The sequence below is a fragment of the Nansenia antarctica genome, assembly GCF_963989245.1.
Source record: "Nansenia antarctica genome assembly, chromosome: 1".
NCBI classification, from domain to species: Eukaryota; Metazoa; Chordata; class Actinopteri; order Argentiniformes; family Microstomatidae; genus Nansenia; species Nansenia antarctica.
In genome coordinates this window covers 31,374,296-31,396,264 of record NC_137674.1, presented here as the reverse complement: position 1 = coordinate 31,396,264, position 21,969 = coordinate 31,374,296, and the positions used below count along the sequence as shown (strand labels likewise).

The window sequence follows — 21,969 nt, the reverse complement described above, 5'->3', positions numbered from 1 at the left end:
CGGCGGTCCCTGAGGACATTTGCGTGGATGTCCGTGCGAGGGTTTGGAGGGCCTCTTGGCCTTCTCTGGAAGTGGCAGTCAGTGCAGAAGGAGGCCCCTTATGGAGACCGAGCAGTACAGTGTATTTACCTCGCTGTCTCTTTAAATGTCACAGTAGCCTCCGCACCGTGGAGCCCTAAGGCCTAATTGGGTTTACTGGCCTTTCGTGAGAGAGAGACAGACAAAGAGTCTGAGCGTACGCAGTGACATCACAGCGGTCCGCGTGTGGACTAAAGAGCTCTCTCTCTCCACTGGCAGCAGATGTGACAACAGCCAGCTGGAGAGAGCTGAGCTGGAGATGTGGCTGTGGCAGCCCTTCGCTGTCTGGATGACAAATGTTCCCTTGATAGGATCACTACAGGGATTATGTGTTGGCAGTTTAGTCGTTTTTGTTGTTGTTGTTGTGTGATTTACATTTACTGAGATCTTTGTCAGCAGTATTTCGCAGCTTTTAAAAGCCACCTAATTATGCTGTAAACATGTTAGATAGGCCTAATCTAAAAGAAACACAGAGGAACATTTTAGATATGCAGGTGTGTTGACTGTAGAGATGTATATTCATGAGGCATGAGATGTAAAGTAAACATGAAGCCTAATATCAGGGATGATTTTCTGTAACTGCAGCATCCAAAAGATTAATCCATAGAGTGAGAAATTATGGCATTTGAGGTATAATGAAGAATAATAACCTCCCTCAGTAGCACATCGACATTCACTTCACGGTGTGAAACTTGTGTCGTTGTGTTGTGTTGTGGAGAGATGACTGACCGGAGGCCGTGTGCACGCAGCTCCCGGTTGTTCCGTAATCTCTCCAGATCCTCCACGTCTCGGAAAAGGAAGAAGACATCCTGGCACTCTGGATGGGTCTCAAACAACCTGTTTCCAAGACAACAGACGTCCATGAGGCACATTCATAAACACTGCCTTAACCAAAGTGACATTCATGCCCACACCAACCAAAATAACCGTAACTGATTTTGACATAACCCCTCAGAGTTTCAATAAGTCTGCGTGTGAAGTCTGAAAAGTAATTCAAGATGGTTTTATGAATTAATAATACTATAGTTTTTTTATAGTATATTAGTATAGTAATTATAGTATAATACTAGTCACTAGCACTAGTCAATAGTATCATTTCATAATGCCAAGGCTCCCTGCCTTTGAAATACCTACAAGGTGCCAGTCAGAGCCAGATTTCAATTTTTGAAGGCACTTCACCACTAATTGCTCCAGGGGGCGCTGACTATGGTGCCTAGAGCAAAAAATACATGTCGTTGTACAAAAAAGTTATCTAATCTGATTACATTTCTCACACCACATTCTTCCTCGCACACCTTTTCCAGAACAGAGATCTGAATGTGTGGACGAGACCTCCTGCCTTCTGTCCTACCACTTCTGTCTGCTCTGTTCACAGCTGGGTTCCACCACACGGTAATCACAGCGCCAGTCATGGTGGCACAGTGGAAGGTTCTGCCAAGGAGATCGGTACAGCCTCTCTTCCTCCCCCTCTCTCCTAGACCAGTAATGAGGTCCTCTGCCCTTTCTGACCTAGACATGTCTGACATGTCCCCCCAGATAAGAAGCCCTGATACAGTCAGGTACCGAGGCGCTGTGACCTATCCCTCCCTCCCTCCCTCCCTCTCTCCTCACCTCCTCCAACCAAGCGCGGTTGAACATGAGATTTAATTCACGCTGGGATGCAATCAAGAGTCTCATCCGGCAGAGGTGACTATGATAGTCATGTAACAACGCATAAACAATGTCCTGTTGTGAGTTTCATAAGGTATCAGTCACGTACTACTCTCACATAAACACATGCCCCTGTTTAAAAGGGGAAAGATGCCGAATGCCGCAAGCATATCGGTCGGGAACAATGCATAAATGACATGCATTACATGAAACCTGTTATTCAATCGGTTCGTTATAATTGAACAATCATCATCCTCTTAGATTTTTTTTTTTTTCCTCATTCCTCAGATCCACAATGTTTTGAGGAGTTGAGGTAAGAGATTCATATCACAATCAGAGGGGGAACCTTTGTCATATTGTTTTTTGTCGGTGCTAGTCCATTGCCAGTGTCATGATAGATAGGCTACAGGGACGTATTGTTGTACTAGATGTATACATCATGTTGTTCCCATTGACACTGTATATAAACAAGATGAATACGAGATGAGGGGTCGGGGGGTTTTAATTGTGTCTCGCTGAGTGGTTGCTGTATGCTCCATACATTATGAATGCATTTTGACTGATAATTAGCGACAAGCAAAGGTTATTCACATGAAAAGACAAACCTACGATTCGGTGAGTAATTAGTGTTTACCGTATATATGCCAACTTAAACACTTGAACCATACATTGTTTCAAAATAGGTCTACTACAATATACCACACCCACCCAACTCTCTCCCAACAGTGAATGCCCCTACCCTGGACACCTTCAAATCAGCCCTCAAAACCCATCTGTTCACCAAGGCATTTGGCCCCTAGTTTAGTTTTGTCGCTGTCTCTGTGTTTTCAGTTTTTCTGTAAAGATTGTAAAGCAGGTTCCTTGAAAGGCGCTATAGAAAACCACGATATTATTATTATTATCAAAAGATGAACTGAGAAGGAATATGGATACAAAATGAAGGTCAGGCCCTTAACCCAGAACAGAGCGCACAAAAACATCGTCAAAATCTGAGAGGGAACCGAGAGCACTTATGTCGAACATTATAATTCGGTGGCTCAGTGAGATGGGATATCGACATAAGTGGATTTTCCGACGGATGGGTCCTATTCTGACTGGGGGGATAGCTGTAAGAAGAAGATACTTCACTGGCTGAGTGAGTGTAAAAGGTGAATGATTCAGACCTCCCCACACCCCACACCTCATTGTACTGTGAGAGCACAGTGGAAATGACCCTCCTCCCCCAGACACAGCCATTGTAAACAATAACAACATGCACATGGAGAGACGAGCGTGACACTTACAACACATACAATAGATCTAGCGTATCCCACTTCCTCGAGAGGTTACATACATACATACACATACATACATACATACATACATACATACATACATACATACATACATACATACATACATACATACATACATACATACACATACATACATACATACATACATACATACATACATACACATACATACATACATACATACATACCTACCTACCTACATACATACATACATACACATACATACAGTACATACATACATACATACATACAGTACATACATACATACATACATACACACATACATACATACATACACATACCTACCTACCTACCTACATACATACATACCTACCTACCTACCTACCTACCTACATACATACATACATACATACATACATACACATACATACCTACATACATACATACACACATACATACATACATACATACATACATACATACATACATACATACACATACCTACCTACCTACATACATACATACCTACATACATACATACATACATACCTACATACATACATACATACCTACATACATACATACATACACATACACATACATACATACATTACATACTACATACATACATACATACATACATGCAGAAGGCATTTCAAAGGCTCTGTTCAGTGTTTCCACACATGGCTCACACAGTGTATCATTTAAAAAACTGATAGCTTCAGACAACACATTTCCTGGTGAGCACCCTGGTTTATGGATATTGGGGGCAGCGGTAGCCTAGAGGTTAGAGAGGCCGGCTAGCAATCGGAAGGTCGCTGGTTCGATCAACGCCTCAGGAGGGAGCTGCATGTGCTCTTGAGCAAGGCACTTAACCGCCTGATTGCTCCAGGGGTGCCGAATATGGCTGACCCTGGCCAGTGCCTAGAGCAAAAATACCAAATTCCAACAATTGACTGACAATGACAACCATGGCAATAAATCAGTAAAGTATTGACAAGAGGAACACGTAAAGGTCGAGTCTACTCTACTCTCTACACACAGTACTGTTCTGGGGGGTATTCCATCAACGTCACTAAAGGAAAATCCAGGCTTATTTTGATAAGTCTCGCGAGATTTATCAAAATACAGCTGGATTTTTATTTTTTTTAATCTTGCCGAATTTATAAAAAAATAAGCCTGGGATTGTCCTTTAGCGACATTGATGGGACCCCAATCAAGGACCCCAATTGAAATAAGCCAGTGGCTTTCTTGGGTTTTTATCCTGTTAGTTGACCTTGTATGTAATATGTACTTTCATGTACCTACTTCTGCAAATCTTCTAATAAAGTTTTCAATCAATCAATCAAATGGAATACCCCCCTGGTACTGAATATGCATGGTGCTGATGGGAGGACAGCCACCAGAGGCGCTGAGGTGGCCCTCTACCACCAACGTGCCAGTCCAGTGGTTGCCCAGGCTACAGTCAATCTCCTCAACTGTCTGGATGCCCACCAGGGACAGATTGCCCAGGGCTCAAAGCCATCAGCTGTGCCTGGTGGTCTCTCTCTCTCACTCTCACTCTCCCCCCCCCCCTTCCCCCAACCCTAACACCCCCCACCATCGGCCTACTGTCGGACTTCATTAGCACCATACCGTATTCATGCTTTTCGGGTTTTCTGCAAGCTATGCTCGTTTCAGGACTGTCGTATTTGCTGTTAATGTCTTCGTTCTTGGCTTATCTGGGCAATCTGACGTTATGCATTATGGAGTGTTGAGATGTGGTGTACTGTAGGGTGTCGAGAGAGAGGGTGACATAATGCTCCAACCCCCATGCGGGGCTCAGATATTCGGGCCAGGGATGTGGCTTAAGGAGGTTAACAAATATTACGACTATGCAGTTACTAGTGAGTAATGCAGAGAGTATATGAAGAGAGGTGAGGCACCATGTCACCATTACATTAAACCATGTTGCAGGCCTGAATACATGAACGCCGAGGATCAGGCTGTGGATCAGACTGGCACAGGGGGTGGCAACATTTATTTTTGAGACACTGGGTTTGAGTGATTGGTAGGACACACAGTCGCACACCATTTTGATCGCACTGTTCACCAATCTTATATCAGGGCCAATGATAGACCAGTGATAACTCTACCCACCATTGTATCAATGCAACCTGAACGTGTGAAGTGCATAGTCTTTGCCATGTCATGAAAAATAATAATACATGTGTGAGAAAGGTTCCCACACCGGGAAGCTTACTCCAGGCTCTCAGAGTGACTGTATACATACTGTATATAACTTTGAAAAGGAAAAAACTCCAGTACATTGTAATAACATCTCATCTCTAAATAATATTTAAAAATACATCACGTCTGGACCCTCTCACATGTCTAGACCATACTGTAAGTCGTAGCCTATTTCCTTTAACAACTGTATATTCACAATAGAGGTCTGGTTGTTGTTGTTGTTGTTGTTGTTGTTGTTGTTGTTGTTACTGTAGAAGAGCGGATACTTCCTAATGAACATATTATATTATGTATGAATGAAGTTGATTCATGAATTGTCATAAGACCAATCATAAGATAGATACGTGACTTACCTGACAAACATTATAATTCCGACTTTGGCAATATCCTCCTGGATAACTTTCCACGACTCTTTGATCATCTGAATCTGCTCCTCGGTGAGATGCGCAACAGCATCCTCCGTCTTCATGTCACCACCTGGTTTCGGTGCCAGCCCTGATATTGCGCAACCCATTTTCGGTACTGTAAAAGCACTTCAACGGCAGGCTACTTGGAACATCAATTTAACAATCCAAAAGCTGAAAAGTGTTGAATTACTGCCAAAGAGAAACGTTTGCGTCCCTGGCATCTGGTTCAAACAGAGCCTCTCTTTATCTCTGGCGCGCTCTACAGCATCCAGACATGAATGAGGTTCAGGGATGCAGGAGCGCACGACCACGACCGGTTCGTAACCTGTCACCTAAGGGGCGGGGCTGCAAAATAATAATAATAATAATAATAATAATAATAATAAATAAATAATAATAACCTTTATTTGTATAGCACTTTTCCTTCAAACGTTGCAACTGAAAACGGCCAACATTTGAACCTACTTTATGCGTCCTATGCTAAAAATATAACATATTTAAAGTCAATAATTAACATTATCATTAAAGTCTACCATATTAAACAAATATACGTAAATGCGGTAATTTCTTTCATACATCACACTTACCATTCTCCAATAAATCAACTTTGACGGTCTGCACTCTGGTACAACCTTATAACTGCGCCAACCCAGATCTCCAAATCCTAAAAGCGGCCAGAAACATCCGTAGGCCTAGTCATTATATTCGTAATCATACAATACACTCGAATGTGATTGATGTTACATCCTGGTTATAAGTGCTCTGAGAAATGCTTCCTTCTTTTTTTGTTTCCAATTACTTCATGTCATACATCAGTTACCTAGGACGGCAGGATCCCTGGCTGCGCTCCTGCTTTGAGTCGTATCATCAGATCAGCTCTACACATTAGATTCTCTGCTTGAATCTCCTCTCTAATATGGCAATAATTCATTGTTATGGCCAGGCTCTGGTACAGTTGGCAGAAGGATGTTTGGATACTCAAATTAGACTGTAATATATTAAGTATTAATATAACCAATAAATGTTGTCATCCAAGCAGACCCCCCCCCCCCCCCCCCCCCCCACACACACACACATTTGGTTGAAAATCTCTGCTTTTATTGAGAATATATACTATTTCAAGCATAAAAATAATATTATTTTCTTTCTCTGGAATGGACAAGTAAGGGACACAATTGATCTTTTTTCCCTCTTTTTTTTTTGTTGCATGAAGACACATGTACAAGAATGTTCATAAATAACAACAAAAAAAGGAAATAATATAGCTCCAGTGATGTATGAAATCAATGAGAATCTTGAGTAGTAGCTAAATGTAGCACATTGACCCGAATAGCCCTACAGACAGACCAAGACAGCCACAGACCAATTACTGCACAGCTGAGGAGAAAACACTCTTTGGTCAAAGGGCAGACTGTGATGATCTTTCGCTAATAGCCGGAGCCCTCTTGTCTATGAGACTGCAGTAATCACCAGGACCGAGGCCCGGTATCTACAGTCCCAATTTAGCTCCCATCCATCTCCTTTGTTTTTATTCTCCCAAATTCAATTTGATTCTGTGTTTATGAGTCTCTCAATTAAATTACCCAGAGGATGGCCGTTGCATAGTACGAGAAACATTCCAGACGATCACAACAATCACTCTTATTTTTTCCCCATTGACATTTAGCACAATATATATTTACACATACGTCTTTGACATGATCACATTTCATTATGGTTTAGGCAAAAGGAAAACAGACATGTACTGTATTTACAAATTTTTACATTAAGTCACAATGACATTTCCTCTTTCCTTGATGGACCAATAGCTCTGGTGGGTATCACCAGTAGTGATATTACCACATATCATACTGAGTGATATTGACCACACTACTGTGACGAAAGATAAGACAAAGGAAGTAGAAAACGTAACATTGAAATAATAACAAAGTGGCAGTAGTTACTGGCAAAATAGACATGTAATATTCACAGTCATATTTCTGCACGTTCATTGCATATAGACTAGCGGAAGACAGCCGACTTCATCAAACGGGGCATGGTCATTTTACAGTTTTCAAGTGTTCACGTGCTTGAGCCCAAGCTCTGGAATCTCTCTCGTAAGTTCCTCACCAGGCTACTCTCAGTCTTTTTCCCTGAAACCATCGCAGACGTCTTGGCACAGTCAACACCCTGGTTATGAAGGCTTCCCCAGTCTTGCTGTTTGCCTTTTCCCTTAGTCCCTAGATCCTCCTCCCTCTGCCTCACTCTCTCGGCAGGCCTGGAACCCCCGGGAACCCTCTCGACGATGATAACCTTGTGTTCGTTGATGGGCATGATGTCCTGACCAGCCACGTGGTGGAGGCTCCTTGTGGGCTCCTGGAGGTTCTGCAGCTCGTGGAGCGGCAGCGTGCCCAGCATGTGGTCCAGAGAGTTCCACCTGCACAGGGGGGGCTGAGGCCGTAGCTCTCCCACAGGGCTCCCGCCCCGGTGGGCCGTCGTCTCTGGGGAGTCTGTCGGTTCTCTGCGGGGGTCTGTGGAGCCGTTACAGACGGGTGAGTAGCCAGCGGCGGGGCTCCATGAGGTACCAAACTCCTCTGTGCAACACTCGAGCATCCTCTCCGGGACAGAACAACTACGGGCCACCAGGTAGGGCGGAGTGCGCTGCGGGGACCCAGGTGCCGGCCTGGGGCTGGCGTACCTGGAGCGCAGCTCCCGTACGTGCGGCCAGTGGAAGGACTCTGTCTGGACCGGGCAGGGAGGACCGGCGACCAGCTGGGGACAGGGGGATGTGACCCGGGAGCTGGCCCCAGAGCTGAGGGTTTGGGATGGGCTCGGGGACCTCGGTTCCTGCTCATAGGAGGTCAGTGACAGCGTCAGGTTAGGTTTACCTGCATATATACACACACACACACACACACACACACACACACACACACACACACACGCACACAGACAAGACAAACAGACAGACAATAGTATCACTATTTTTGCCTCATTCATTTAGTGAAGGGTGCTCTTGGAGCAGAAAGGTCGTATCAGCAAAGGATTTACACAGACCCAAGACTCCTTACCCCCGTCTCTCCTTGGGGTCCTCGTCTCCTCGTGGACGGCTGGCAGGTTCTTGAGGCCTGGGTGGTTCTCGGCCTCCCTGTTCCTCTGCCTCACCACTGGCCTGCTGTTCTTGATGCGCTGGCTGTACTGGCGCGCCAGCTGGAAGACCTTGTTCTTCACCTTCTCCATGTCCTGCAGGATCAGATCCTCCTCCAGGCCCGAACGCAGGCTGATGATCCTGGGGAGGGGAGGCCGGGGCGGTCTGCATCTCTCCCGGGATCTGGGGGGGGTCTTATGCAGGCGGGACTCCTGCCCTGAGCACTCCTCCCTGCCTGGGGACGGCGTGACAGACGACGGGGCAGGGGACTCCTCTGAGATGGTCCCCATGTCGGACTCCTCCAGGATCCTCAAAGGCTCCTCGCTGTACTCGGCGACAGGGCTGTCTCGGCTGGTGAGCCCCCTCTGGGTCAGATGCAGTCTGGGGTGGGCATCGTCGTCATCGGTACGCCGCGCAGCCAGGGGCTCGTCAAGACTCCCGTTAGCCTCCATCTCCAGGTCTTCCCATACCTTGACCATGTCAAAGGAGGGTCTGAACTCCTCCTCCACCTCCTCACCCTCACCACTAGGGGCATCGCTGACACTCTGAGACCTGGACGTGGTGTCTACTACAGCTGTCTGCTGAGAGTCCAGCCTGTGAGGAGCCTGTGGTGTCCTGTGGTCTTTCTCTAACCCGGGCAGGTCAAACACAGACCAGGAGGTGGGGCGCGCCTGAGGCGAGGTCTTGCGGGAAGCCGCCACAGCTGGCACAGCCCGGTCCTGAGGGATGCTGTTGAGCTGCCTGCTCAGTTGCCTGACCAGCCCCGCGGGGATGTAGGACAGGCTCTCCCGGCGCTTGATGCTGAAGCCGGCGTCCTGGTGCCCGGCGTGCTCGTAGTACCTCCGGATCTTGTGGATGAGCAGCAAGTCCTGCTTGGAGAGAGTCGACCTTCGCTCCACTTCCTCCCCCAGGATGGTGCTGGTACTGCACCTTCGCTCCACTTCCTCCCCCAGGAGGTGTTCCGGTTGCCAGGGGACAGGAGGAGGCGTTGAGAAGGCGTTGGCCTCCTTCTCCGGGATCAGCAGCAGGGGGGGTTCTGGGGAGGGGCTGTCCAGCCTTTGGGGCGGCTGCTGCTGCTGTTCCTGGAACTCTGCGCTGCTGAGGCAGGGGGTACTGTCACTGCTGCTGCCCGGCTGAGGTGAGGGGCCGGCCAGGGAGAGCAGGTCCTCCGACACCAGGCTGCCCCTGCGAGAGAGGCTGCTGACAAAGTGCTCGACGATCTCGCTGGCCTGGTCCAGCACAGAGGAGGGCAGGAGACTGTTAGGCTCTTCCGTCTCCACCAGCACACTGTCCTCCTCCTCGTACTCTTCCTCGGTAAACTCTGACCCATTGGTCAGAATGCTCGCGTCTTCCGGTGGGAGGGCAGAGGAGTCACTGTCCCTCTCCCTCTCTTCTTCCTCTTCTTCTTCTTCTTCTTCTCCTCCAGCCTCCCTAGAGGTCTCCTCAGGCTCTGGGGTCTCAGCAACAGGCTGCCTGGGGGGCAGAGCAGGTGGGGCATCGGGCTCTGGGTGTTGGGAGAGGAGATCCTCACTATGCTCAATCCCCGCTGCAGGAGGGGCACAGTGTTGAGGGGGCAGCTCTTCCACGTAGGCCTGTTTGGGATAGGAACAAGAGTGAGAGTCAAGATTACGAATGGTCAAGATCAGAGGTGTTGTTAGGATCTTGAAACATCGGGGGCTTAACCCAGCCCACGGTTCAACGGGGGGATTGGGTAGCAGAGTTTTTGATTTGGCGGGTGGTAGCTTGCTCTAAATCGATGACGATGCGGTAGACTGAGACTTTTTTATCTGGAGCTATTCAGAAAACATTCAGTGCGCGACCCCAGATGCCCAGACGTCCTAATGACATCACTGGTCAAGATAAATTCAGATACAACTGAGATACGGGATAGTAATAGGGCTATAATAAAAAGCTTTCAAGAGATGAATGGCTGTTTGAATTCGAGTCTGCCATTGAGTTAATGAACCAGTTCAATGTCAAATAGGCAGGTCAATCTCCTAACACAATTGCAATCCATGATCCATGTCTTACGGCTTATAGTGCATCAATAAATGTTTCAACATGATAGAGAAACAGCCATAAAGTGTCTTAAATAAGACAAGCCATTTCGATTCCACTTCTTCTTGTTTGATGGCTCATTTGCATAACAATAGGCAGGCTATTTTGGACACTCTCACTGAACCCGGCTGTAAATGTAACAAAAGTAAACAATTTTAATGGTTGAAATACATTTAACAGGTTTGACCCTAGTCTGCAGTTATTCCAGCAACTGTCTGGCTCTGACTGTGTGTGTGTGTGTGTGTGTATGTGTGTGCATATGCACATGCGTGCGCGCGTGTGTGTGTGTGTATTTGTGAGTGTGTGTGTGTGTGTGTATGTGTGTATGTGTGTGTTGGGGATTGTGGCACAGCGCTGCAGGGAGGAGATAAGGGAATACAACTGCTCACGCTCCGCTTGGCGCGGGCCGTCCTCCAACAGAGTACCTAGGAAATGTGGGTTCTATCAATAACGGTTCCTGTCCCCCCAAAATCACAACGTTCGCTTTCCCGTTTGTGCTCGCTGACAGGGGCCAACAGTTCATGTACTGCAGGTGCGGCAATGTCATTTTCAGGACCAAAATAAATAAGACACACTCCCTCAGACAGGTTAAGATGCCCAGTAGGACTTTTCAGAACATTTCTGGGCTCATGTTTTTGGGTCACGTACCACGTTTCTTTGCAGGATATTTCCCCAAATTGAAAACAAAATAAATAAAAAGAAGATTAGAACCATCCAGTCTGAAAGCTTTACCTATACTTAGAGAATGCACAGCCTATGCATCTCTCATGGGTAGACATTATAACAAACCAGAACATAAACCTGTTCGTTTATATTTTTTATATTGACAACCAGCACATCAAACATGCCGACACATTGCATTCATTTACTCACTATTCCCTGTTTTTATGCTGTGCATGTCCCATTACTGTTTGTCCCCTATTGTCTCGTCCCCCGTCTTGTTGTTTTATACCCTGTGTTTTTATGCTGCCCACGTCTTGTTGCTGCTGTTTTTCTCCAAAGTTATTATGTTTGAACACAGTGCTTTTTTTTTTTTTATCTCCTCGATTGTAATTGTACTTTTACTGCACTTTTAATGTATTTTTCAGTCTACCTTTATAAGGTGACCTTGGTTGTCCGGGAAGGCGCCACTCAAATAAAAAGTATTATTATTATTATTATTATTAATGAAACCCTAAGCACCTTGTCAGTGTGGTCCTCCACCACGGCCGTCTCTCTGACCTCCTCCTGGGGGGGGGGTGTCTCCAGCCTCTCCCTGAGCGGCCCTCCCTGCACAGCCTCACAGTCCTCCTCCTCCTGAGGAAACACTTCAGGTTATGAAAGGGACGGCAGCGTTCAGCCTGGACACTGGAACTTAGCCAGGGCCGGTGTCAGGAACAAAAGGCCAAAATTATAATAATTTCAGACAATGGTTGGTAGGTAGGACATCTTTGAAGAAACATGATGTAAATGTGTAGCCCAAGCTTTTATTACAATTACCCTTTATAAAGCTTCTCCGTAATTTAGACAAATTAAAAGGGACGCCTTGTCTTGTAGCTAATATGATTACTAAAGACCAAAGCACTAGGTATAACAATGATCCGCTATTTGACAGCCAAATTTGCCTTTGAAGTCATACATCAGTTCAGCATTGATCCAATGTTTTTAGTGCAAATGCCCCAAAATGCTAATTGTATACTAAGTGTTAGGGGCTTGACCAACTGTAACATATTTGATACGGTGTAATGGTGCAATTTCACGATTTCAAGGCGTATCCATCCAGCACAACACAGAATTATACATCATCAACCCACACTGAACCTTTCAATAACATACAGTACACATAAAATCAACACTGTCAAATATCACCTTTTCCCCCCATTCATTACATGAAGACACGTGATTATTGAAGCATCTGACAATAGAAATACTGGTCAGTAATCATGGACAGACATGCTGTGGGTTGACCTCCATGTCCGAGGAGAACAAGTGTAACTGTAGTAACAGGTACTAACAACTCTAAGAATGACCTTGGATTCCTATTTTTCAACCAGTCCAACTGGCAGTCATCCCCGGGGGTTAGCATGCGTGGTGATTGTTACCACTTCCAGGAGGTTTAGTCCATGCATTGATTATTGCGTTAGTGTGAATCGGGGCATTCCTTGTAGCATGGCAAATGGTAGGTAGAGTGTTAGTGGATTATCTCAAGCTCCAGCAGGAGGGAGAAGAGGAGAGAGAAGAGAGAGAAGAGGGGCGAAGGAGAGAGAGAGAGATAGAGAGAGAAGGAGAGGGAGGGAGAGAGAGAGAGAGAGATAGAGAGAGAAGGAGAGGGAGAGAGAGAGAGAGAGAGAAAGAGAGAGAAAATGGGTCGATTGGCAAGCCAGTGGAATGGAAAGGAAATAGGAAATAGGAAATGGGAAACCCGTGGGTGGCAAAGAGCCTCACCGTTGTGAACTGAGCGGAAAGCAAAGCCCTGGCCCTATAGTGCCAGCAGGAGATGGCTGCCAGCATGGAGCTGGCAAAGTCGGCTACCTGGTCGTCTCCCATCAGAATATCCTCCTTGTAACTCTCCTCCCCCTGCTCCTCCTCCTCCACCTCCTCCTGCGCCTCCTCATCTTCCTTGCAGGTCGGGGACCCTGGGGACCCTGGTCGAGGGTCCTTACTGGGACTCAGTTGATCCAGAGAGTTTCTCCTCCTGAGGCCGCCTAGTTCCTCCTCCTCCTCCACGTCCTCCTTCACACTAGGCCTCTCAGCCTCAGGCTCGCCTACACTCGAGCCCAGAGTACTGACACTAGCAGCGGGCTGCAGGGAGTGCCTCTTCCCCAGAAGATTACCTTCACTGTCTGCGTGCTGTAGCGTGAAGTCACAGAGATTTTGGGGTGGGGGTTATTGCGAGGCTGGCACTAGCAAAGTGTGTTTTTAATGCAACAGCAAGGTTTTGACAGCAGGGGTGCAAACTGGTGATGGCCCAAAAAGGTGAACATTGTTTTTGCCTGAAACCGAAGAAAATGATCGGGAGGAGGGGGGGTGGGGACTGTGTTCTCGACACTGGTTGGAATTGTACATAGCTGCCTGAAGCTAAAGGTTATTAGAATAAATATAAATATATATATATATATATATAATCTTTTTGCAGATCTACACAATTCACATGGATGAGCTATTCTGAAGTGAAAACGTTGAAAGCACCCCTGTGCAGTATCATTGTTACGTGCTCTATCATGGGGTGAGATATGAAGGCACAACATTGTAGTCCATGCCAAGCCAAGGACATGCATGCTATGCTATCTGCTGCAGACAAACCACATGAACCACTGAAAACTCGTCAGAACAGAGAACCACTTCCTTTAAAGAACAAACAAAGTTCACAATAAAGTTCAGCCCAATTCAGCTCAGGCCTGCTGTTCCCTCTTATTTCGAGTCGGTCCTCTCTGAATGGAAACGCAGGTAACAGATTGCCAAACCTGTGTGAACCGTATCTCTCTGGAACACATTGAACTGGCTGAACTGATGTTTTGCTGCACCGAGGAAAAAAAAAAAAAAAAAAGATCTGGCAAGGTGAAAATGTACTTTGATATTTTGGGAAGCTTACCTTCAGAATGGCTGCATGGCGGAGACAGATAATGAAGAGGAAGGGGAATAAAAAAAAAAGTGTCAATATTGTTGTCAATACAACACAATATACTGATGACAACAACAACAACAACAACAACAACAACAACAACAACAACAACAACAACTAGTCCGAGTGAGCATGCAATGTTAATAGTATATAAGGCAGGGAAGCACTGGGCATGTAAAATGACATAACGATAATAACCTACCTATGATAACATATTTTTTTTGGTCTTTTATGATGGTCTGTAAGAGGTCATTGGCAATTCAAAGAAAATGTCTCACTGTGACAGCAGTTTATTGTACCCTGCCCTCAGCGGTTAATTAGATCAACTGTGAATGTGAAATGTTATCCTTTCAGATATTCAGACTGTCTTGATGCAATTAGCAGGAAGAAAGCCAACTCCTTCACAAAGATGCAGAAGCAAAGCGAATGACATCTTCATTAGTTTGAGCTACGAAATAGATTTCAGGAGGCATAAAAGAAGAGAAAATCATGGCAAATACAGTTTTTTTTCTCTCTCGCTTTTTCAACATTTCCCTTTCATTGCTGGCAAATTAGAATGCATGAAAGCAGAGAGGCAGGACACAGATCTAAAGCCAATGCTGGATTTAGAAAAAGCATGTGCATGACAAAGCTCTTCACTAATATGGCCCATAATGAACATCATTATGGGTGCGGACAGAAGAGGGTGAGGGTGTGTGTGTGTGTGTGTATGGGGGGGGGGGGGGGAGAGTGTGTGTGTGTGTGTGTAGGCGGTAGCTGTTTTGATCTGGTTTTCCAGGGTATTTTGGAGGGCAGGATGACAGTATGGGAGGATTAAGGCAGGGGGAACAGAGAGGCTAAAAGGTTATGTTATGGTCATGTGACACATGGGGGAAAACATGGCATCATTCTCTGACCTTTGGTGTGCCTTAGGATCCGTTTGGCTGGTTCTAAAGGGGGAAAAAAGAAAGAAAAAAAAGCCCAAAGAAGGTGATTATTGTATTTGTATTTTACAGAAGTACAATACATTTCCATTCACATTTTGGGCATTTAGCAGACGCCTTTATCCAAAAAGACTTACAACAAATACATTTGTCTAAGTAAGTGAATCATCTATCAATCAGTCATCGAAAGAAAAAGTAATCTATGCTAAGACCCGGGGCCGTTGGCAGTTACAGTACAAAGATGACATCACTAGTAGCACGCCTCAAGAACTCACGAAACAAACTCGCTCAATTTATGCAGAGAGCTCCGGAGGCAGGATCTGTTTAGTGTGTGCGTGTGTTTAGTGTGTGGATGTGTGTGTGTGTTTAGTGTGTGTGTGTTTAGTAATTAGTGTGTGTGTGTGTGTGGGGGGGGGGGGGCTCTCACCTGACCTCCTGCGACCCTGCCGCCCCCCACCAGGGAAGTCTTCAGGCGAGCAGGACACAGCCTTCTTCAGCCTCTCTGGACTGTACCGGTACTTCCCTGGATCTGCACACAGAACCAGGACCATCAACAACACTCAAATAAGGCCACATAAGGCCATGCTACTCTATTTTCTAAATCTGAGTGACATTTCCAGATGTGATTGTCAGAGAATGTCACATTGCACCACATTTAAATCCGGCAGTTGATGTCAGACAACCTTCGCTGTTGCGTTGGTAACAACCGCAGAAACCTTATTTTGAAGAAAGCCTTATCTTGCTCCAGTCTATTAAGAGTTGCTATATTTATCGATAAGTACTCACAGATCGAGTCCGTTTCCAGAAAAGCCTCTTTTGCCTGGAAGATGCAAAAAACACAGAACAACAACAGAGAAATTGGTTTGGAGGCTGAGTGGGAGCTGAGGGTGTGTGGGTGGGCGGGCGGGTGTGTGGGTTGGGTGAGACTGTACTTGACTGCAGCTACGATAATTAAATCCCCTGTAAAAGGTTGGAGTGTTGTTTACCTTCTGTGGGACGATGGTGTGGTGGTTCTCCAGGATGAGCCTCTTTATATGATGGGCCCAGAGGCGTTTCTCCTCTACCGTCTTGGCCTGAAAACAAACAGCCACTTCATCAGCGAAGAGCCACTCTGACAGAAGAGCTACTCTGACAGAAGAGCTACTCTGACAGAAGAGCCACTCTGACAGAAGAGCCACTCTGACAGAAGAGCCACTCTGACAGAAGAGCCACTCTGACAGAAGAGCTACTCTGACAGAAGAGCTACTCTGACAGAAGAGCCACTCTGACAGAAGAGCCACTCTGACAGAAGAGCTACTCTGACAGAAGAGCTACTCTGACAGAAGAGCCACTCTGACAGAAGAGCTACTCTGACAGAAGAGCCACTCTGACAGAAGAGCCACTCTGACAGAAGAGCCACTCTGACAGAAGAGCTACTCTGACAGAAGAGCCACTCTGACAGAAGAGCCACTCTGACAGAAGAGCCACTCTGACAGAAGAGCCACTCTGACAGAAGAGCCACTCTGACAGAAGAGCTACTCTGACAGAAGAGCTACTCTGACAGAAGAGCCACTCTGACAGAAGAGCCACTCTGACAGAAGAGCTACTCTGACAGAAGAGCCACTCTGACAGAAGAGCCACTCTGACAGAAGAGCCACTCTGACAGAAGAGCTACTCTGACAGAAGAGCCACTCTGACAGAAGAGCTACTCTGACAGAAGTGGACGTGGCTGCCCAGCGGCATGCCGTTTGATGTAGCACACCACGGACACTCACCTGCACAGTGTGAGGCTGCTTGGGGTGTTTGAAGTGAATGACACTGAAGTCGAGGGGGTCCTTGGCGCTGTCGAGCAGCATCAGGGTCGAACACTGAAAACCACAGGTCGGGGGGGGGGGGGAGAAAACGTTACCAACCAAGCTAATACAGTGAGACAGAGACTTGTGGGTTAGAGTTTCTACAGTTACTACGGTTACTGTTGTGTACCGAGATGTGAGTCTTGTAGACGTAGTTCTCCCCCCTCCTCTTGGTGATGAGGAGCATCTTGTCGAAGAGGAAGAGTGTCCGCGTGTTCTTGGCACGGTGGACATGGAAGGTGCCTTCCAGTACCAGCTCTCCGTACGTGGTGAGGTCAGGACCTTTCCAGTTAAGCAGTAGGGACTGGATCTCCTGCGCACACAAAACACAAAACATAACATCAGTGTGTATACTGTAGGAAAGTAGGCCAATTTTAACAGAGAGCATGTACAAAGGAGGTATAATCATCAATTCGTGACATTAGAATTATAAGGTTCTATCTCCATTTTGGTCAAAATTGAGTTTTGTACATAATCTGATCCATTAGGTGTTTATTAATTCCTGTGTGGTGTTATTTTAAAGATTTTGACATTTTTTAGTTAATTTAAAAAAAAAAATGTAATTAATAAAATACAAAGGTTCCATCGCACAAAACATAATGGAATGTAAAAACGTTGACGCTCAATATCTCTGAACTACCCTAGACGGAGATAGAACCTTATAATTCTAAGCTCACGAATTTCATCAATCAATTTCACTGCCGTTCTTATCAAAGAACGCCACCCAATGAAAGACTTAAATTAAAGCAAATTCCAAAAACAGCCAAACACCATGGCTCTTGAGGACATTAGCCCGGAGGGACCAGGCAGTAGATTGATTTGGTCTCTATGTGACCCCGAGTTCCTCTTAATAGCATTTTAACAGACTTAAGAAGGGGTGGAACAGAGAGCCATCTCTGAATCTTACTGGTCGATAGCATGCTGTGATCGATAGCACGCTGACTTGCTTTGGTCTCATAATATATTTATGAAAGATGTGGTGCTTCCGAACACGTCTTCAGGTGAAAAGATGTGGGGTGGAAGTCACAGGGGGTTGCTTTATTGGTAAAACATTTGTGTCACTTATCTCCTGTACTACTGTCACTTTTTAAAATGATGCCTATTGCCTTATTCTCTTGTGCAGCAATGTCAGGAACCGAAGCCTAAGAAATGTAGTCTCTTAGAGAGGGGATGAAGAGTACTGTAGGTGTACTGTATATATGACAGTGGTGGGGAGGAGGAGGAGAATGTCCACTAGTGGTGGCAGGAGTGGTGGTGGTGGCGCCCCCTACTGACCTGCAGCCTGACGGCGTGCTCGTGTTTCCGCTTCATGTCGTTGATGTACCAGGCCACGCCCGTCATGGTGTCGATGGCCTCCTGGACCACGTCGTAGCCCTCCTCCTCTGGGTCAAAGTGCTTGGCGATCTCCTGCCAGCGAGGGAACAGGACCACAGCCTAACTTTTACATTCACAACGTTTAGCTGACGCGCTTTTATCCAAAGCGACTTACAACCTGCGTAGTGGTAGTGGATAGTGAGTTGGACTAGTGGCCAGAAGGGTATGAGTTCAAATCCCACCTGGGAACAGAGGGAGGGGGTAAGAGGGAGAGAGGGAGGGTAAGAGGGTAAGAGAAGGGGGAGAGCACCGTACCTGTAGCAGCAGGTGATACTTGAGGATCCTCTGTACGGGTTTGAGCAGGTAGGAGCCCAGTGGCAGGGAGAGCTTGAGAGAGGCCTGGCGGTCCCTGAAGAACTTAGCCAGAGTCTTACTCCTCATACAGTCCGTCAGGGCCCCAACAGAGCTGTCAGAGAGTGAAGGGGGATAGAGTAAGTCAAACTTTATTTCTATAGCGCCCTTCACAGCACGGATGCAGAGGGTGCTTTACATCAAAATAAGAAAAGTGCAATCAAAACATCAAGGATTCAAAACAGAAAACGGAGGAACACCCCACAAGGGACAACATAAACAGGAACATAAGATGGCTATAGGTGACTACCGGCCTGCCTAAACAGATGAGTCTTTAATTGCCGTTTAAAAATGAGTTCTAACTTCTGAGGGAGCAGCACTCAGGTCAGGGGGGAGGGCGTTCCAGAGTCTTGGGGCCGTCACCTCAAACGCTCTGTCCCCTTTAGTTTTTAGTCTGGTCCTGGGTACGACCAGGAGCTCCTGACCTCAGTGACCGGCTGGATGCGTAGGGGTGGATGAGATCGAAGGTATAGGCGGGGGCTTAGCCATGGAGGGCTCTGAAGGTGAACACCAGCATAGATAGCATCGGGGCTCAACCACCAACACTGTGAGCTGCGGGAGCTAACATGTCCACAGTGTCACCAGAAGGTGGCAAAAAAAACATCAACATTGTCCTTCTACTTACTTGGGGTAGTTGGTGCAGTACTGTGTGTAGATCTCGAAATAGTCACTCTGTAAAAAATAAAAAATAAAAAAAATAAAAAAAATTGAGTAAGAGAAAAAATATATATAATAGACAGATTAGATAACAGATTAATAACGCTCGTTTTTTTTCTTCAGGAGCCGACAGTCAGTGAGTCACTCACCTTGTCTACGAAGCACCTAGCGATGGCCACGGGGTCGCTCTCACACATGTCCAGAGACTGCAACAGCTCACTGAGAGGAAAAGGCAGAGAGATGCGTCACACACACACACGGGGGCTAAGCAGGGGGCCGCGGGGTTTAGCGCTAGCGCTAATGGTGGTCTAACAATGGTCTAATGGTGCCTATTGCAGTTGTGCGTCATATACAAATTTGAATAATTCATCATTATGATTATAATGATGATCATTAGGCTGTTTTGGTGACCTCCCTTGGTGACCCGCACACAGCATGTGATGCGCATGTACGTAGTGGCGGCCCTGGGCATAGGTTACGGTTGTATGTTTTGCCGATGGTTATTCCCCAACTTAATAGAGTATGCATGGATGGATGTGTTCGCTGTGGGCAGCGGCAGACCCTGTGGAGCCTCTGGACGGAATGAGGTTAACCAGAGCAGAGGACGTGTGTGTGTGTGTGTGTGTGTGTGTGTGGTGGGGGGGCGTAACGGAGAACAACATCCAACATCCAAAACAGCAACGAACAGCAAACCTACACAACAGACACAAGCCTACACAACAGACACAAACCTACACAACAGACACAAACCTACACAACAGACACAAACCTACACAACAGACACACACCTACACAACTGACACAAGCCTACACAACAGACACAAACCTACACAACAGACACAAACCTACACAACAGACACAAACCTACACAACTGACACAAGCCTACACAACAGACACAAACCTACACAACAGACACACACCTACACAACAGACACAAGCCTACACAACAGACACAAACCTACACAACAGACACAAAACTACACAACAGACACAAGCCTACACAACAGACACAAATCTACACAACAGACACACACCTACACAACAGACACAAGCCTACACAACAGACACAAACCTACACAACAGACACAAGCCTACACAACAGACACAAGCCTACACAACAGACACAAGCCTACACAACAGACACACACCTACACAACAGACACAAACCTACACAACAGACACACACCTACACAACAGACACAAGCCTACACAACAGACACAAGCCTACACAACAGACACAAACCTACACAACAGACACAAAACTACACAACTGACACAAGCCTACACAACAGACACAAGCCTACACAACAGACACAAGCCTACACAACAGACACAAACCTACACAACAGACACAAGCCTACACAACAGACACAAACCTACACAACAGACACAAGCCTACACAACAGACACAAACCTACACAACAGACACAAGCCTACACAACAGACACACACCTACACAACAGACACAAGCCTACACAACAGACACAAGCCTACACAACAGACACAAACCTACACAACAGACACAGACCGACACAACAGACACAAGCCTACACAACAGACACAGACCGACACAACAGACACACACCTACACAACAGACACAAGCCTACACAACAGACACAAGCCTACACAACAGACACAGACCGACACAACAGACACAAACCTACACAACAGACACAAGCCTACACAACAGACACAAACCTACACAACAGACACAGACCGACACAACAGACACAAGCCTACACAACAGACACAGACCGACACAACAGACACACACCTACACAACAGACACACGCCTACACAACAGACACAAACCTACACAACCTAGTCTTTAAGCCGATGGTGGCCAACACTAAAGTGACAGGGAGAGTGGATGTAATGTTGAAAGATGAAACACCAAACATGTTTTTTTTCACACCACCAGTGCCATGTCAGCACTGTGATCTGACCCTCAAGAGTCAAGAGCGATGTGTCACTGTGGGTGGAGCACCGTACAGGAGTGTGAGCTTTACATAACAACATGCCCATGAGTCTCTTGTCACGCACGTCTGTACACTGGTACAACAGCTCAGAGAGAACACACACTCACACTCACACTCACACTCTCACACACACACACACACACACACACTCTCACACACACTCTCTCACACACTCTCTCACACACTCTCCCACACACTCTCCCACACATTCTCCCACACACTCTCCCACACACTCTCTCACACATTCTCCCACACACTCTCTCACACACATACTCTGACACATTCTCTCACACACACACACACACCTTGTGATCAGTACTGTATCAAGCTGGGAGTGGGATACCCTACACTCGGCGTCAGACGTAGGAGACTAATCCTAATCGCAACGTCCTGTGTACAGAAACATCTCCTCGCTCCTGGGTGAGACAGACAACCTCATTTCCAA

General features: G+C 46.4%; 2 protein-coding genes across 2 annotated transcripts in view; both read right to left on the bottom strand.

Moving 5' to 3' along the window:
• Window positions 1-5,727, bottom strand: part of xgb (x globin) — a gene marked incomplete at both ends in the record, with an annotated part of 13,736 nt that extends 8,009 nt beyond the window's left edge. Inside the window, 2 exons of the mRNA XM_080533713.1 lie at window positions 808-915; window positions 5,567-5,727. Of these exons, the coding sequence (XP_080389839.1) occupies window positions 808-915; window positions 5,567-5,727 (269 nt within the window). The remainder of the gene's footprint in view (window positions 1-807; window positions 916-5,566) is intronic.
• Window positions 5,728-6,706: 979 nt separating this feature from the next.
• Window positions 6,707-21,969, bottom strand: part of LOC308175380 (pleckstrin homology domain-containing family G member 3-like) — a 43,442-nt gene continuing 28,179 nt past the window's right edge. The window contains exons 5-19 of the mRNA XM_080550227.1: window positions 19,693-19,762; window positions 19,512-19,558; window positions 18,791-18,941; window positions 18,437-18,568; window positions 17,292-17,474; window positions 17,084-17,176; window positions 16,316-16,402; window positions 16,116-16,149; window positions 15,757-15,858; window positions 15,303-15,335; window positions 14,377-14,387; window positions 13,230-13,652; window positions 11,988-12,101; window positions 8,671-10,339; window positions 6,707-8,487 (exon numbers count right to left, since the gene is read on the bottom strand). Of these exons, the coding sequence (XP_080406353.1) occupies window positions 7,682-8,487; window positions 8,671-10,339; window positions 11,988-12,101; window positions 13,230-13,652; window positions 14,377-14,387; window positions 15,303-15,335; window positions 15,757-15,858; window positions 16,116-16,149; window positions 16,316-16,402; window positions 17,084-17,176; window positions 17,292-17,474; window positions 18,437-18,568; window positions 18,791-18,941; window positions 19,512-19,558; window positions 19,693-19,762 (3,955 nt within the window). The 3' untranslated portion in view covers window positions 6,707-7,681. The remainder of the gene's footprint in view (window positions 8,488-8,670; window positions 10,340-11,987; window positions 12,102-13,229; window positions 13,653-14,376; window positions 14,388-15,302; window positions 15,336-15,756; window positions 15,859-16,115; window positions 16,150-16,315; window positions 16,403-17,083; window positions 17,177-17,291; window positions 17,475-18,436; window positions 18,569-18,790; window positions 18,942-19,511; window positions 19,559-19,692; window positions 19,763-21,969) is intronic.